This window comes from Salvelinus sp. IW2-2015, unplaced genomic scaffold (assembly GCF_002910315.2).
Source record: "Salvelinus sp. IW2-2015 unplaced genomic scaffold, ASM291031v2 Un_scaffold1143, whole genome shotgun sequence".
Lineage (NCBI taxonomy): Eukaryota > Metazoa > Chordata > Actinopteri > Salmoniformes > Salmonidae > Salvelinus > Salvelinus sp. IW2-2015.
Genome location: NW_019942753.1, coordinates 72074 through 89389, shown reverse-complemented (window position 1 = coordinate 89389; position 17316 = coordinate 72074). Strand labels below are relative to the sequence as shown.

The following is a 17316-nucleotide window of genomic DNA, read 5'->3' as shown; positions in this document are numbered from 1 at the left end:
TTTTGCGCAGACGCAATTGCTTCCCTTTTCGATGTCCCTCTGAATCTGTTCCTTAGCATACGACACCATTAGCCACTGATTCTTACCGGTCGGCAAGATGTTCAGAGCCGTTGTTCGACTTTCAACCTCTGGGGTACGGAGTTTAGCGCGGATACGACCATGTTACTCGGGTAAGACTGACGGCAAAGCCTATTAAATGGTATATTTATTCATACAACTGTTTGCCTTTCGTGTTCGCCAGTTGTCCATCGCAAATAGCCATAAAGCTAGCTAACGTTAGTCGTAAATGGTATGTAACGTTAAGGTAGTCTCACAAAACTCGACATATAGTTTACACTATTAGGCTAATTCAATGCATTGCGGCAAGTATATGAAGTCACAAATACTGTAAGTTGTGTATTGTGGTCCTACACATAGATGGCATTCGCTGTATGTAGCTAGCTTAAAGCTAAGTCAATGGGACTAATGTTTGCGTCAGGGTGACATTGATTTTCATTTGATCTAAAGTAACATTTATTGGTGCCCTTAGTGTAGTGTCATCACGTTCATAAATTTGTCATATCCAGTGTAAATGTATAGATTCCATGAGACAGCTAGTAAACTTTAGCATGTGTCCTTGTGATGACCCACGCTTCAGTTTTTCGAGGGAGTCACAAGTGCACAACAATGCGCAGCAATTCTAGACCTTGCGGTCAAACCAGTGTATGGTCATGTCCTACACCATCGACTGCTCTTGATCTGTACACTCAGTTATGGCTAGATTTGTGCTATGAAAATAAATAGTGTCTTGGCATTGACCTCTGGCCCAGTTAGCCAGATTGCTGTAAATATACACTTCTTCCCTGCAAAGCTAAGGGGATATTGCAATTATGCATTTGACATATATAGGTCAGTTTCCCCTAGAATAGATCTAGTACACAGGCAAAGTACTCAAAACATACTGGGCTGCAAAAATCGAATTTGAAATCAGCTGGTAGTGAGATGACATGTCTGACAGAAGGTGTAGGTTACAGCTCACCTGCTTTGTCATGAGAATGGAAGGGTGTGTATATTTTTTTCAGTCAAGCATCTACGAATAGTCCTTGACCTCCTATATAATCTAGAATTAGTTTGTTTTCTATGTTGCAGCTCCTTTGGCCTCCCGATGCTACTCCCATGCCAAGGTGGAGACAGATGAGGAGTTCGATGCCCGTTGGGTCACTTATTTCAGCAAGCCAGACATTGATGCCTGGGAGCTGAAGAAAGGTGATCTTCTAAAGATTATTGAAAATAAGTTTGCACTTTTGCCGAGTGTCCTTGAGTTGGAGACTAGCGGATAGCCAGATTACATTTTAAAACTATAACATTTGGAGAGAAGAAAATGTATAACAGAGTATGCTTGAATCCCATAGGCATGAACACATTAATTGGCTACGACCTGGTACCTGAACCCAAAATCCTCGACTCAGCTCTTCGTGCTTGCCGAAGGTTGAATGACTTGGCCAGTGCCATCCGCATCCTCGAGGCAGTCAAGGTGAGCTACACAGCTTCCCCTACCGACTTCTAGTGAAGTCATATCTCAATAAAATAAACGTATGTATTTTACAGTGCAGTCGGGAAGTGTTCAGACCCCTTGACTTTTCCCACATTGTTACGTTAGCCTTATTCTAAAATTTATTAAATGACCCCCCCCCCTCAATCTACACACAATAATGACAATGCGAGAACAGGTTTAAACGTTTTAGCAAATGTATTAAAAATAAAACATACCTTATTTACATAAGTATTCAGACCCTTTGCTATGAGACTTGAAATTGAGCTCATGTTTCCAATGATCATCTTTGATGTTTCTATAACTTGATTGGAGTCCACCTGTGGTAAATTCAATTGATTGGACATGATTTGGAAAAGCACACACACCGGTCTATATAAGGTCCCACAGTTGACAGTGCATGTCAGACCAAGCCATGAGGTCAAAGGAATTGTCCTTGGCTTTGGGACAAGCCTCTGAATGTCCTTGAGTGGCCAAGCCAGAGCCCGGACTTGAACCCGATCGAACATCTCTGGAGAGACCTGAAAGTAGCTGTGCAGCGACGCTCCCCATCCAACCTGACAGAACTCGAGAGGATCTGCAGAGAGGAATGGGAGAGACTCCCCAAATACAGGTGTCCCAAATACAGGTGTGCCAAGCTTGTCGCTTCATACCCAAGAAGACTCGAGGCTGTAATCACTGCCAAAGGTGTTTTTTGTGTGTGTTTTTTTGCCATTATTGGGTATTGCATGTAGATTAGGGGGGTGATCTTAGAATAAGGCTGTAATGTAATTGAAAAAAGTCAAGGGCTCTGAATACTTTCCGACTGCACTGTATTAGGATCCCCATTAGCTGTTGTGAAAGCAGCCGCTACTCTACCTAGGGTCCACACAACATGAAACAATACAGAACATTAATAGACAACAACCGCTCAAGGACAGAACTACATAAGTGTGGATATACTCGCTGCTTTTATATCGTATGTCAAAATGGAAAATCTCTTTCCATTTCAATTTATGCCATTTGGTTAAAGGAGCTACATGTAGAATTTTTGCATTGTAATTTCTGAAAATGTCCATAGTATACTGAACAAAAATGCAACATTCCCTTGTGGGGGAAAACTCATTCTGATTAGCTGGGCCTATTGCAATTCACCTAGCTTCCACATGGGCGAGACATTCTACATGTTGCAGCACCTTTATCGTATTCAGTAGGTGTTTTTGTTCCAGATGGTTGAATTAGAAAATTGTACAGATAGCTGAGCATAAATTTGACTTCCATAAATGACTTCCATTCACAGACAAATCCATCAAAAGCACATTTTTGAACATTCCAGTAGCTTTGAAAACAACTGGTTCCCTTGAAATATGCATACTATTGACTTTTAGGGTTTGGGCTATTTCTTGTATTTGGTGGAAGCAGACTTTAATCCTCACATGAGCCACCTAGCTGTACAAAAAGAACAGTCAAACTCCTTAATTAGTAGGTGTACCAATTCCTCACACTTTCAACATAGCCAACAATTTTTTGTTACCTTTTATTTAACTAGACTAGCTGGAAGGTTCACAGCATAATCTATTTTTATGCTATTCTGAACAAACGCAACATTCAACAAGTTACAGTTCATATAAGGAAATCAGTCAACTTAAAATGAAATTAGGCCCTAATCTATGGATTTCACATGACTGGGCACAGCATGGGTGTGCATAGGCCCAGCCAATCAGAATTATTTTTTTTCATACAAAAGGGCTTTATTACAGACAGAAATACTCATCAGGTGGCTGGTCTCAGACAATCCCGCAGGTGAAGAAGCTAGATATGCAGGTCCTGGGTTGACGTGGTTGTGAGGCCGGTTGGACGTACTGCCAAATTCTCTGACATGGTGTTGGAGGCAGCTTATGGTAGAGAAATGAACATTAAATTCTCTGGCAACAGCTCTGGTTGACATTCCTGCATTCAGCATGCCAATATCATGCTCCCTCAACTTGAGACATCGGTGGCATTGTGTGACAAAACTGCACATTTGAGTGGCCTTTTATTKTCCCCAGCACAAGGTGCACCTGTGTAACGATCGTACTGTTTAATCGGTTTCTTGATATGCCACAACTGTCCGGTGGATTGATTATCTTGGCAAAGGAGAAATGCTCACTAACAKAATGTAAACATTTCTGGGATCTTATTTCAGCTCATGAGACCAACACTTCAGTGTTTATTTTTGTTCTGTATATGTCACTTTCTTGTGAAATAGGGTTTAACATGTAAAATAATTTGGATTTAATTTCCTTTGAATTTATTCACATAATATATTAGTATTTTAGGAAAMGCATAGAATGGTACACAATATTCAACCTGTATGCCTTTTTTGTAATATTCCCTATGGTGAACTTCATCGTCCTCTCTCTGTAACAGGACAAATCTGGCCCCCACAAAGATATCTACCCATACCTGATTCAAGAACTGCAGCCCACTCTGATTGAGCTGGGTATCTCCACACCTGAGGATCTGGGCATGGACAAATTATAGACATCCTTTGGGTGAGTGCTTACATATTGAAAAGTGAATGCTCTGGGCCCGGTTTCTCAAAAGCATCTTAAGGCTAAGTTCATTGTTCCAACCTTCGTAGGAGCATTGTTCCAAGACCTTTGTTCCTAAAGTTGCACTTAAACGCATGTTATTTACCAACTGCCTCAGACCATTCGTAGAACAGCGAAGTACATCGTTAAATATGTTATACAGATCCCCACTAAACATAGAATCAAGATGTTTCAGTCTGTGACCCCATAACTTCACAACGAAATTGAATACAAATAAAGTTGCCAATGTCTCTGCAAATATTAAACAAGCAAAGGATAATGATTGTCACATGAAACCTGAGATGACTGCATTAAAAGACAAATAGCCTATCCAAAGTATAGGCTACATAGGCATATATTTAAATGATATTGAAATCAGTTATGTTTATTCAATTGAGTTTCATTTAGTGCATTAATATTAGCAGCCATAGGTGATAATCTCTAGGAGCTGATACGGCGTCAGTATTGTGGAATAATTCTAATGTTAAATGTGCAATGTGCAGAAAAATCGCTCCGCCATTTCCAGGTTGCTAAAATTCTAGTTTGCCTAATTTCAGTTTGATAAAATAAGCAGTCATTGTTTAGAGAATCATTGTACTGCTCTGAAATAACTTTTCCATAACCAAAAATATTGTCTATCAATGTGAAGCTGGTGTACAAAACCAAGACACTAAAACTAAACTTGAGGACTAGAAGCATAGATATAGCGCACATAACAGATCTACCGCTTCTTAGGCTTGCTTTCAATGAGTGACAGATCTATAACCCATTTCTATGCGAACTTGGTCTGGTTGCCCAGAAAGTTACATACTGCAGCTTTAAGGTAAGATTTCAATGGAGAAAGCTGGCCTGAGAGCAGCTCTGCTTTTCTTTTGATCCTATGAGTATTGACACATGCCTCAATGACACGATAAGCGAACGTTCTCTCTGCATGGTCTTTTGGGAAACGCATGTTGCATCTTCGGGCCTTTCACAGTTCTCTTCATTTTAAATCAACTAATTAAATGTTTCCTTTTCATTTCCCCTCAGGTCATCTGGTGGCCAACGAGATGAACCACTTCTCTTCAAGTCTCTGCCTTGTCCTGGTGTCTGTATGATGTTGATTTAATCCACTCTCTCCTGTTGTGTACAAAATTATGGATTTAATAAAGCAATATCTATTGACGCTGCTGTCTCAATGGTAAGCTTGATTTACTGGCGTGTAACCCATTAATTCAAAAGGTGTCAATGCTCAATTAAATCAATTATGGGCTTTTCAGACCACTGACATACACATGCACAACATAATCTTATGTTTACATGAACATATGGCAGAGCCAAACATTTAACCTAACTAGTAGTATGTACTTTGATGCATCTCATAATACTGCTGGATCGAAACTGATGTAAGATGGTAGTTCAAGAAAGTTGAGGACAAAGGGATTAATTCCAACAATGGGTTTGGTCAGCATTCACTTTGATTCAATGCAGAGGGGTCTTGTAATTCTGTCAGGTTTTGCACTAGCTCTCAAACCCTTCTTCCCGTAGCATAGGGTGTTCAGCGGTTAGCTTCGCCCACGTCTGGCTGTTAAACGTCAATGATTGCTTGTGGACCGGTTTTCGAAATATAGCCCTTCTCTCATTTTAGCGAGAAATAATCTTGAAACACTAACATCAACTAGCAGATTTGCAAATATCCATATGTTGCGTGCTTCCTCCCAATTAACGTTACACATGCTAGATTGCTAATTAGCATTGGTGGTCGTTTTCCTGAAGTGCTGTGATATGGCCGTTTGGGAACACTAACCCTAAAGGTGTGTAGTAATTTAACATTTTGTTTTCACAAAATTATTAAACGCTGATTATGTATGAACATACGTTCCTTATTTCCAAAACCTTACCGCAAGCGATCCGTGTCAACGTTAATAGCAAGCGTCGGACTCTTAAATGGTCCCCGGAAAGAAGTTTCCTTCATCAATAGGTGCTAGCCAAAATATAATTTTGCACTAGCCCTGTTAGGTGGCCCCTTTTGTTGAATATTGCAATGATCAGACAGAATTTGATATTGGTAATACTATCACCAGAAAGTGTCTTACCTCTTTGCTACTACTGAAGTTCTCCGACCTTATGTGGTTTCTGATGATTTGGGGTAGGGATGAAGGAAGGACGGTGAAAGTAGTCCAAGGCTTCTGTTGACAGGAAGCGGAAGTGGTCCTTAGACTAGCTAGCAGGAGTAAAAAACAACAGTGATAAAACATCCTTTCATGGATGGTTGGAAATAGTCAACATGCCTGTTTCAGCGTGTAAAGCGTGAACATTCCCACCAACATGAACAACATTATGGAGGAACAGGAGGAGAGGGATGCTCTCCTTGCTGCAGTGCCCGACTCCCAAGTTTTGACCCCGGTAACTATGTTTTGGCTAGCTAGCTAACCAATAACACACGCAATCTGATTTCTGGCAACTGTTTTCATATGACAGCCAACCTACCATTCTCTCAGCGTATAACGTTACTTGGCTTGTTATTTACTGCTAACGTTAGCAAAGTTTCTGTAAGCTAACCATGTTAGCTACAGATTGTACACCAGATACTGAGAACGTTATTTAAATTAGTCATTTAKWAGACGCTCTTAACCCTAATTGCTCTGGATAAGTGCCTTGCTCAAGGGCACATCGACATATTTTCCACCTAGTCGCCTCGGGCATTCGAACCAGCGACCTTTTTGTTACTGGCCCAACGCTCTTAACCGCTAGGCTACTTGCCCTATCCAGCAACTTGTTTAGGTTCACTGACAAATATTAAAAAGAGGGTATGTTCAACTGCGTAGAATACACACCAATATGTTATTTTTATATTTCAAAACGTTTTGTATAATCTTTACTATTCCGTTAACCCTTTACACTCGTGGGAATATGCCTATATTGCAACCGAGGTAAAGCCAGATTAAGGTTGGATATTCGCCTGTAGTTTTCCTTACGTCCACCAACAGCAGTTAGCAGTCAACATAGTGACAAATCACATTTTTCAAATTTCAATAGCTCTTTAACCATTACTCCTAACTTTAAAAACTGGTTCTAGCTAACCCGATGGCATAGACACACATTGAACACACTATTTTATTTTACATCTTGCACTATTTAAAATATTTTTTTTGATTTCAATAGCTTCTTGGTCATGTGACCTAGTGACTTCAAACAAGGTTCAAAATGTACACTCAGCAGACCTACACATTGCACCCGTTAGTTTGTCCATTTTCATCTCACATGTTTTTACATTAGTTTTTTTAACTTTATCATTTCAATAGCTCCTTGGTAATGTGACCCACTGACCGCAAACTACTTGTCCACGGACTGGCGGAGACGGGTGCCGCGAGGCATCCAGTGCGGTAACGCGACCGGTCCCGGAGAAACTGGCGGGAGCCCTGGGGAGAGTTCTCTTTTCTTTGTGAAGGGCAGAGCGCCCTGGAATGGGTTCGCCCCGGGAGAGGGACCCAAGCCCTGGAAAGCGTTGCGGTTTTGGCGGTGTCCGGTGAGCTCTCCCTGGCCCTCGAAGATCTGGTGGCGAGGGTGTAAATCTCACGCCGGGCCGTACCCATATCCACAGCAGGTCTCCAAGGTGAACAGCCTCTGGCATGTTATAACAATGTAGGTAAGGAAAGTTGGCAAAAAAGATCCGTAACTTCGGGGTAAGGATTGGCTCTTAGGGCTGGGTCGGTCGGGCTGGGGTGCGAAGCGGGGCTCGAGCAGTCGCTCTGTCGCCCTTTTTTATTATTTTATTTCACCTTTATTTAACCAGGTAGGCCAGTTGAGAACAAGTTTCCAACTGCGACCTGGCCAAGATAAAGCAAAGCAGTGCGACAAAAACCAACACAGAGTTACACACATACAGTCAATGACACAATAGAAAAATCTATGTACAGTGTTTGCAAATGTAGAAGATTAGGGAGGCCCTCCTCTCRCCATCATTGGAAGTTCGTTGTGCGGCCCATCTCATGGTCTCTCGTGCGTGGTCTCGCAATGGGCTGCGTGTGGGGGTTCGTCCGGGTGGTGTCCGTTGGCCTGGCCGAAGGCGGACCGGTGGGGGGGGTTGGGTCCGGCGGTTGGCGGCGGCAACTCTGGACACGCTCCGGGCCCTTCTCACAGATCTCTCCAGCTACGGCGCTTGCCGGCCCCATACATTGTAGGTGGGGAGGTCTCCTCTACACTCACTAGACTTGAGGCGGAGACTAAACCCATTGGCCCTGCATGGATCTGGCTCATGCCCTACGAAGTGGTGAAAGGTATCTCCAGCTTGTCTGGGGAGGGAGGTCTACATTTGATGTGGGTAGTACCATCCACGGCCATTGATTTGCTGCGGAACAATAAAGCGGACGGAAGAAGCTTAGGTTCCCACTGGTCACGGATCACTGAATGTCAACTTGATGAAATTCAAAAGGAGCGTACCCACATGTGGCGGTCGCACTCAAATCACCCGTGGAGTGACTGTGACCCCCTCATGTCAAAGTGAGGAATATCAATGAAGCGCTGGTAAAGGTGGTTCCTATGCCTCTGTCCCGGAGGGCTGACTGGGCAAGCAAATGATTGAAAGGGGATGATTCTTTTCTGTTGCTCTTCCGACACCCGGTTGATGGTGCCGCTAGATACTGCGAGGGCTATTTGGTTCTCAAGCCTATAAGTATTGTGCTGGCACTTGATGTCGATTGGGTGTAAAAACCCAGTTAAAGTCCGCTGAAGGTTAGTAGCGGCAACTGGTGTCCAGTTTGTAAGATAGAAAAGCCTCTGATCATACCACCGGGCGTTACTCGAATGGATGTCAATTTGATGATATCTGACCGTAGAATGCTAGCCTTCACGGTCGCTCTCAAACCACCTTCAGGGTGGCTGTGACCCCCTCATGTCAAAGTGAGGAAATTCGATGAAGCAGGGACAAACGGCGGGACATAATTGATATTCTCTTGAGGTAGCCAAATGCATTGTCATCTAATTAGTGACGCGCATGAATGTAGGAACGAGATTCCCACTGTCCCTACCTACTATCTAGCGAAACCACAGCCAAGGGAACTGGCTTGATGGAATCAGCGGGGAAAGAAGACCATGTTGAGCTTGACTCTAGTCTGGCACTGTGAAGAGACATGAGAGGTGTAGAATAAGTGGGAGGCCTTTGCCGCCGGTGAAATACATTTACATTTACATTTAAGTAATTTAGCAGACGCTCTTATCTAGAGCGACTTACAAGTTGGTGCATTCACCTTATGATGTCCAGTGGAACAACCACTTTACAATAGTGCATCTAACTCTTCTAAGGGGGGGGGGGGGGGTTAGAAGGATTACTTTATCCTATCCTAGGTATTCCTTAAAGAGGTGGGGTTTCAGGTGTCTCCGGAAGGTGGTGATTGATTCAATACCACTACTCTTGTCGTTTTTTCACTTACTTGGGGAGGCGAGCCCTGGGTGCGACCTGCTCCAGGGACAGTGGCAGGTGGGGAGTTTGACTGGGGCGGTACACCTGTCAAACGGTAACGCAGGTGAGCTTAGGGAGGACAGAAACTTCCCGTCGAGCAGAAGGGCAAAAGCTCGCTTGATCTTGATTTTCAGTATCAAAAAATTCACGATCCTTCTGAATTTTTGCCTTTTAGGCAGGAGGTGTCAGAAGTTACCACAGCGATAACTGGCTTGTGGCGGCCAAGCGTTCATAGCGACGTCGCTTTTTGATCTTTTGATGTCGGCTCTTCCTATCATTGTGAAGCAGAATTCACCAAGCGTTGGATTGTTCACCCACTAATAGGGAACATGAGCAGGGTTTGGACCATCGTGAGACAGTTTAGTTTTACCCTACTGATGATGTGTTGTTGAAATAGTAATCCTGCTCAATACGAGAGGAACCGCAGGTTCAGACATTTGGTGTGTTTACTTGGCTGAGGAGCCAGTGGTGCGAAGCTACCATCTGTGGGATTATGACTGAACACCTCTAAATCAGAATCCCCCATAAACGTAACGATTCTGTAGCGCCGCGGATCTTCGGTTGGCCCGGGATAGCCTGCCTCTTTTGACAGGTGAGTAGAGCCGTTCGTGACTAGGTTGGGGTGCGGCCGGATAAGTTGCTGCCCCTCTCCTGATGCACACCGCATGTTTGTGGGGAACCTGGTGCTAAATCACTCGTAGACAACCTGATTCTGGGTTAGGGTTTCATACGTAGCAGAGCAGCTCACTTACTGCGATCTATTGATAGTTAGCCCTCGATCCAAGCTTTTGTCGGGGACCATCCTCCTTCTTTACTTACCGGTTACCAGGTGCACGGAGAAGGGCCAGACGCCAGACAGAGTGTGAGAGAGAACAGGCAGATGGGTAGAAAGCATAAGACATTGGGCTCTGGATAGGTAGGGGGCTAGGTGGTGGTCGCCCATCCACCAGGCCCGTCTTCTGGTGGGATTGTGAGTCAGGTTGGGACTCGCTGTAGAAGTCAAAAGTTCACCAGGTGCACGAGGAGGCCTCCCCCAAGGTGGGGGGCACTCAGAGTCCGAGCAGGGACGGCCGGACTCGGGCTGKGGGCATCACTCAGGTTGTGGAGGTTGGGTTGGGGACTTAGTCTCTGAGCGGATAAAAGTGGGCAGATTCCAAGCGTTATTATGAGCCGTCCTCCACACATATGGAAACGGCTAAATTGAAATGTTTCTTGCAGTAGAAATATGAAAGGCATTTGCATAAGCATAGCTATGGTAGCAATTGAAACGGAAGAGTTTCACAAAGTTAAGAACATGACTGAATCCAAACATAACACTGGCAATTTTATGATATAACCAAAGATTTTGGGTGTCCTTTACTGGACAGCCCTATACAAACCGCCAGCATAGATTTGAACTAACCTGTATTTGACAATACTTTTTATGGTCTCAATTCTGGCGTGACCAGTTGCAGGTGATTCATTTGAATTTAGAAAATGCTCAGTTATTAAAATAAATGTTTTTCTCCATTAAGTAATCCAACAATGTTTATGCCACCATCTTGTCTATTTAAAATCTTCTCTCATTGAGCGACACTGGTGAGTCCCGTCATGACATGCAGCACTTTGGGAAGTGTCATGATCRTGATGGCACTCACCTGTGACAAACAATGTRAGAAGATTTTAAATAGACAAGATGGTGGCATAAACATTGTTGGATTACTTCATGGAGCAAAGCATTCATTTATAATTTAAAAAATTATCATTTTCTAAATTGGTGGCAATATACTTGGCTAGTTATCTTTTTGATTTAAATGAGGCTAATGGCAGGGCTAATTTGTAGTTGTGTAGCAGCATTAGGGCAAGGCTGTTTTCCTGTAGTTGTCTCCCAGGGATCCTCTATTTGTAACAGAATCCGCCATGACATTTCATACATTCCTGATTTTCACATGTCAAGGGTCCTGGCACTGGCAGCAGCTCAAGACCAAGGGCTACAGATGGGGGCATCAGACCTTTGGAGAAGAGGGGACCCTACATCATGTCCAAAGCCCCAGCTATTCACATGAAACTACGTAAGCGCATTCCTGGCCCTAGATTGACACAATTCCTGTTTAAAGCCTTGTGATGTTTCAGTGTTGTCATAGCCTATGTTTTTATTTAAAGTGTTTTTCTGCATGTGACTGAATCCTGGCTTTAGAGAAACACCGTGAGATGGCCCGCAAAGCAATGAAGAAAAAAGGCCTTACCTCAGGGGGTCCAGTGATGCAACAGCCCAGGCAAGGAGGAAAGAGGTAAGAGTAGGGAGATGTATGTTTGTAGGCGTGTATCATTGGATGCCTACAAACATGGAAGTTGAGGTATTCGAGCTGTTACAATACAAAGTTTCTCTTGTTCCTCTTGTAGAAGTGTGAAGTTCAACAAAGGCTATGCCGCTTTGAGTCAGCACGCTGAAGAGACATTGGTAGCATTGGAATCAGACAGGTAAAGGACTACACACATATAGCACCGAATGTTGATTTTCCAATCGTTCGGCGCGCTGGGATTTAGGGACCACACGCTGGTGGATGTCTGACAGTGCGCAAATTATGGCCGCCACTCTGTTCAGAGGTGCTAAGTACTCTCTCTGGCAAACACTATTGGCAAGGCACTACTGACTGCAGACAGAATCTCTAAAGACCCTATGTTTTTTTTAGGAAGTTTTTTATTTAACCTTTATTTAACCAGGCAAGTCAGAACTAATTCTTATTAATAATGACGGCCTACCTCGGCCAAACCCGGACGACGCTGTTCCAATTGTGTGCCGCCCTATGGGACTCCCAATCACAGCTGGTTGTGATTCAGCCGGGAATCGAACCAGGGTCTGTGGTGATGCCTCTACACTCAGATGCAGTGACCGCTGCGCCACTCGGGAGCCCATATAGGGCTGGAATTCAATCCAAGTGCGCCTGGTCAGCAATGCACATTTTAAAAGGCAATTTTCCCACCTTTGCATAGACCACATTTACGGTAAACGCTGCATATGTTGACTCAATCCTAAATGACCTTTAAGTGGCACATTGTCCAAATCCGAGATCGGATTGAATCCCAGCCTAAGAGTTTTCCTAATGACATTATCTTGTCTTGACCTTGCAGTGATGATGAGCTAGATGTCGAGCAGTATTCCTCAGGATATTCTTCAGCTGAGGTGAGTGTGTCCAGTGTATACTATACTCAGACCATGCTTCTACATAGAAAGGCTCGTTCGTTGAGCAGCAGTGCTCTATATCAGGAACAGGGTTCAGTTTCTATATAAAATAGTTGCCCTTATAGTCAACTGCACATCTATTCATATTTAAACGAGTCAATGCAAGTATAATGTAAGAACAAATCTGAAATCCACCTACAATTTATATTCTCCTTACAGCTCCTGTCCGCATACCTTTTTTGAATTGTCATTCCACAGCTGACCTGTTGACCTCTCTGTGCAGGTACACCCAGACCTGAGCAGGCAGCTGCTGCAGGATGGATACCGGCTGGATGAGATCCCTGACGACGAGGACCTGGACCTCATTCCCCCTAAAGCCATGGGTTCCTCAGCCTGCTGCTGCGCTGAGGCCTGGTCGTGCTCCGTGCAGTGAGGAGGGCACTTAGTGCTGTGACCTGGCTGACCCTGCAGCTCTGTGTTTAAAGACTGGACCTCTGTTACCCTGACCTTAGCCACTGTTTAAGTCAAGGAAGGCCTCCTGTTACCCAAACCCTACCACTGTCTAAGCATGGAACCCCCCTAACACTTTCAAGCCTAGCCACTGTTTATGCAGTGCTCTCTACACCCTAACTAACCTTAAGCATGGACAGAAGTCATCCTAAGCCTTAGCCACTGTCCAAGCAGGGCTCTCTGTCACCCCAAAGGTTGACCTCTGTGTTATTTTGGATCTAGATGAAATGCTAACCATGCTGCAGCCCCTCAATAGACAGGTGCAGGGTGATTCATCTCTGGACATGCACTACACTCATTCACCTGATGGAGAAGGTCACTGTCTTGTTGTCCTCTTTGGCATATCTCTCCCAGGTCTATTTAAACATAGAAAATTGATATGCATACAGCAAATGTCCTAGAGCGGTTTGAACGCTAAAGTTTTTCCGCAAGCTTGTCTTGCTCCAATTCCCTTTTTTTAAAGTAAGCCCTTTGAAAACAAACCTGAACATTCCCTAACTTTAGATATATTGATTGGCATTTTTAATACATCTTCCTAAAATTCCCTGTTTTTGTTGCAAATCCTTGGTATTAATCTGGGGTCTAACCTCAAACCCTTGTCTGTGGCTTTGACACTACATGGTTTACTTGTATGTGAATTAATGCTTTAAATTATATAGGGAAACTAGCACTTACTCATGTCAGGCTGCCTTTCAATGCTTTTTCCAAAAAAAGTGTTATATGTTAAAGGGTTACAAAATGGCACTGTTTTTACTGTAATGTTACAGCAATGAGAACTGGTCAATCTTGTCCTGCGTGTTAGAGGTAACATTACAGCCCATGGTGTCACTGAGGTTAACCACTACCTCCTGGCAATGCTGTACACAACACAATAACCTACCTGATCCTCTGCCTACTACATATAGTAGTTACTAGATACTCACAGGGACATGCATACGATATCAGAAGGCGATCTGAACAGACAAGTCACCTACCTGTTGTTACATTTTGATCACTCTCACTCGCATGTCACTCGGCTAATTGTACATTTTCCCACCCTTATGTTAGTGTTTTGGTATCTTCTGATTTTTAAAGCAAGCATTGCATTGTCAGTACACTAAATATTTAGAAGAAATCTGTCTGTGTTGTCAGGCATTAGAATGAGTGATTCTCATCACTCGAGCCCTTACATGTGTGGCTAAAGATAAGTGTGTTTGTGTTTGCTAGTTGCTGTTTATCAGTGCAGACTTAATGTGGAAGTGTGTCAGTCTGGCGGTGTTTACACAAGAGACCCAATTCTGATATTTTTTTCACTAATTGGTCTTTTGACCAATCACATCAGCTTTGAAAAAGAGCTGACGTGGAAAGTTCTGGCATGATTGGTCAAAAGACCAATTAGTAGAAAGAATATCAGAATTGGGCTGCCTGTTTAAACGCAGCCATTGAGTGCTTGACCTGTGTGCTAGATAGATAAATATTGCACTCAACACCAACCGGTGCAGTCAGTAGCCAGTACACTGCACTCGCCTGTACTATGCAACCAATGGGACAATCTGCTTCTGTATCCTAGTTAAAACAACATACCAAGTGTTACTGAGTGCTAAATGTAAAAAACTTGAAATATTATGTATAGGAAACTATTTTTATTTGATTATAAAGATTGTTTTGCTATATTCAATATAATTAATATGCACACGTCCTTTTGTAATTTTCTTCTGGTTTGCTGGAGGGGATGTTACACCATTGAAAGTTATTTTTACAGAATTCAGAGTACTATCAATCTAATCTCTGTCAAATATTTGTTATGTAGAAGAGCTTGGATGTACAGCATTGAGAATGCAGCATATGTTTATGATGAGTATTCTGGTATATTGGAAAGACATCTTGATAAAGCAGGTTGGTTATGTTAGATCAGGGGTGTCAAACTGGGCTGCTGGTTTTTGTTTTAACCTTTCAATTAAGACCTAGACAACCAGGTGAGGGGAGTTCCTTACTAATCAGTTACCTTAATTCCACAATCAAGTACAAGGGAGAAGCGAAAACCCACAGCCATTTCGCGCTCCGTGGAATGAGTTTGACACATGTGGAATAAATAGATCGTTAACTGAACATAGAGACCACACAGACAGACAGTGGGGCCATAGTACCAGACCAGAGCATTTCCATTCACATCCATTTGGGGGCAGAATTGAGTTGTCACAATATTATTTCATGGCAAGGGAAGTAGCTAACAGGCTGTCATTACTTGCGTTACGTACATGCATCATGTATAAATGTGTCTTTGTAGGCTATTTTATAGTTCACCACTCAGCAGAGTAGTTTTTATCCGGGATTATAAATTGCATTAGTACTGTACCTCAGTAGTTATATAATCTTAGCGTTGCATTATCAATGTTTGCCAAAAATGTAGGGCCGGCTAATTATTCAACAGGCAAGTTATCCACATGTTAAATGGAATGGTATTGAGGGAAAACGCCTGTCAGCATAACGGCCACACGCGATCTATTATGTACTATTTAATAGGCTCTAGTTTGCATGGACTGACAATGTTGCCATTCTCATAAAATTGCCATTCTCATGAGATTTGCATACGCATAGTAACTATTCAGCCAACGCTGCGCTGGAACTCTGGAACTTGTTGCTGTCACTGGGCGGGCCCTAATGATGTTGTACGCCTAGACGGGGGGTGTAAATCAAGTGAAGGAAAATCGAGTCAAGGAGTTACCTCAACGGCTAGTTTTTCGAGATATGAGATCGGGCCATATTTCATGTTCGTCTTCTCTAAATTAAAAAAAGAAGTGGAGAAAGATACAATTGAGAGTTTACACAGCCAACATTCTGCCTATCTGCTGGTGGACAAATTTACCCCCCCCCCCGTGCATGCCACAATTTCTCTGTGTTTACAAGTGATTGAAACCGTGCAGCGAAGAGGGAAAAGGATAACCTAGGAAGGAGGGATGGTGGACAATTCCGGTAGCAGCAAGGCACAAATGGTGAGTTGTTTCCCCCTGTTTGGCGCGTGCCCTGGCTGGGTCTCGGCTGTGTCATAGCCTATAGGAAGGAGCGAGGTAGCGAACATTTATTTGCAGACAATATGGGCTAAAAGCACGAGACTATTCAAAAGTAAACCCTTTAAAAAATTGAAATCCTTATTAATATTTGGTTTGATAGTTCAGCGTACGTCATTGCCAATTTCCTGTTTTAATAACAATTGTAAATCCGACTGCAAATAAATAATGTATAGTGCCGTAACCCAATAGATCCCAAATAAGATAACGCAAAATAGATCAATGCATGCATATTTTTTATGCACAGTAATCTGCTCCCCTAATATGATTTAGATAGGGGGGGGAAAGTATATATGTGCGTAGCCAGCTACGATACTATACCCTGTTTACGTCATGTACGTTTTCTGGAGCCTCGCCATATACATCCGGAAGGCTAATTTTGGACTGACTGCACGAATAGAAGAGAAGTGGCTGTAGGCCTATGTGTTTTTGGATAAAATTATATTCGAACTTTAACAATATCAATCATCTCATTTTGAGTTAGGATACATCTGGTTGATTATTTTTTTCGGATTTAAGCTAAATTGACACCTTTTGATGATAAGAAACAACTGTACGAGGCTACATGGTTCACAATTATTTTTCAAAATTGTTATTGTTACTGATGTTTTCTCTCAAAATCCAATGGTTTACATTGTTTTTAGCTCATTCTTAAAGATAGTGCATATCTATTTTCAATTGAGTGTTATGCGTTAACTCGACTTCATTTTTTCAAATAAGAAGCATAAATGCAATATGCTGTAGATATTATCTACAGGACAAAACGTGGTCCTGTAACTTCTGTATTATGTGCAGCTGTGCTGACATTGTATAATTTTTGCCTATACGTACACCTACGTATAAATATGTCCTGCATTTACTACTGTACTCTTAAATACAATCACGTGTAGCACCAGATATTGCATACCATACAATCCTTTTCATGCAGTACATTTTTTTGTATTTTTTTAATGTTGTTTATTAACGGTATTTTGCCTATCTTTCCCCTTTCCTCAATGTCAATTAGGCTTTTCCTCATCTATTGTGCTCATTTAACTTACCCATGTTATCCTCATGAAGTGGATGGTTTGTTG

At 42.7% G+C, this 17316-nt stretch overlaps 2 protein-coding genes and 1 long non-coding RNA gene across 3 annotated transcripts; 2 read left to right on the top strand and 1 right to left on the bottom strand.

The window, feature by feature from the left end:
* Nucleotides 1–11: 11 nt before the first annotated feature.
* Nucleotides 12–5248, top strand: LOC112069896 (cytochrome c oxidase subunit 5A, mitochondrial). The gene is made up of 5 exons (XM_024137286.2): nucleotides 12–170; nucleotides 1129–1245; nucleotides 1392–1513; nucleotides 3920–4044; nucleotides 5113–5248. Exons 1-4 carry the CDS (start codon nucleotides 98–100, stop codon nucleotides 4031–4033), a joined length of 426 nt encoding a protein of 141 aa, XP_023993054.1. The 5' UTR covers nucleotides 12–97; the 3' UTR covers nucleotides 4034–4044; nucleotides 5113–5248.
* LOC139024185 (uncharacterized) lies at nucleotides 4949–6253 on the bottom strand. Its single transcript, XR_011475476.1, has 2 exons — nucleotides 6159–6253; nucleotides 4949–5202 (listed from the first exon to the last, which is right to left on the bottom strand). It is a non-coding gene; the product is annotated as an uncharacterized lncRNA (long non-coding RNA).
* Nucleotides 6254–6262: 9 nt separating this feature from the next.
* LOC112069895 (protein FAM219B) lies at nucleotides 6263–13765 on the top strand. Its single transcript, XM_024137284.2, has 6 exons — nucleotides 6263–6468; nucleotides 11460–11574; nucleotides 11700–11793; nucleotides 11906–11983; nucleotides 12635–12686; nucleotides 12970–13765. The coding sequence occupies exons 1-6, from the start codon at nucleotides 6391–6393 to the stop codon at nucleotides 13117–13119; spliced, it is 567 nt and encodes a 188-aa protein (XP_023993052.1). The 5' UTR covers nucleotides 6263–6390; the 3' UTR covers nucleotides 13120–13765.
* Nucleotides 13766–17316: the final 3551 nt, after the last annotated feature.

Bases quoted from the DNA above. Each gene is read 5' to 3' on its own strand.
- LOC112069896 (XM_024137286.2), top strand. From the start codon at position 98: ATGTTCAGAGCCGTTGTTCGACTTTCAACCTCTGGGGTACGGAGTTTA. The intron at 171-1,128 runs GTAAGACTGACG...TCTATGTTGCAG, and splicing joins GATACGACCATGTTACTCGG to CTCCTTTGGCCTCCCGATGC. The intron at 1,246-1,391 runs GTGATCTTCTAA...TGAATCCCATAG, and splicing joins TGCCTGGGAGCTGAAGAAAG to GCATGAACACATTAATTGGC.
- LOC112069895 (XM_024137284.2), top strand. From the start codon at position 6,391: ATGAACAACATTATGGAGGAACAGGAGGAGAGGGATGCTCTCCTTGCT. The intron at 6,469-11,459 runs GTAACTATGTTT...TCACATGTCAAG, and splicing joins ACTCCCAAGTTTTGACCCCG to GGTCCTGGCACTGGCAGCAG. The intron at 12,687-12,969 runs GTGAGTGTGTCC...CTCTCTGTGCAG, and splicing joins CAGGATATTCTTCAGCTGAG to GTACACCCAGACCTGAGCAG.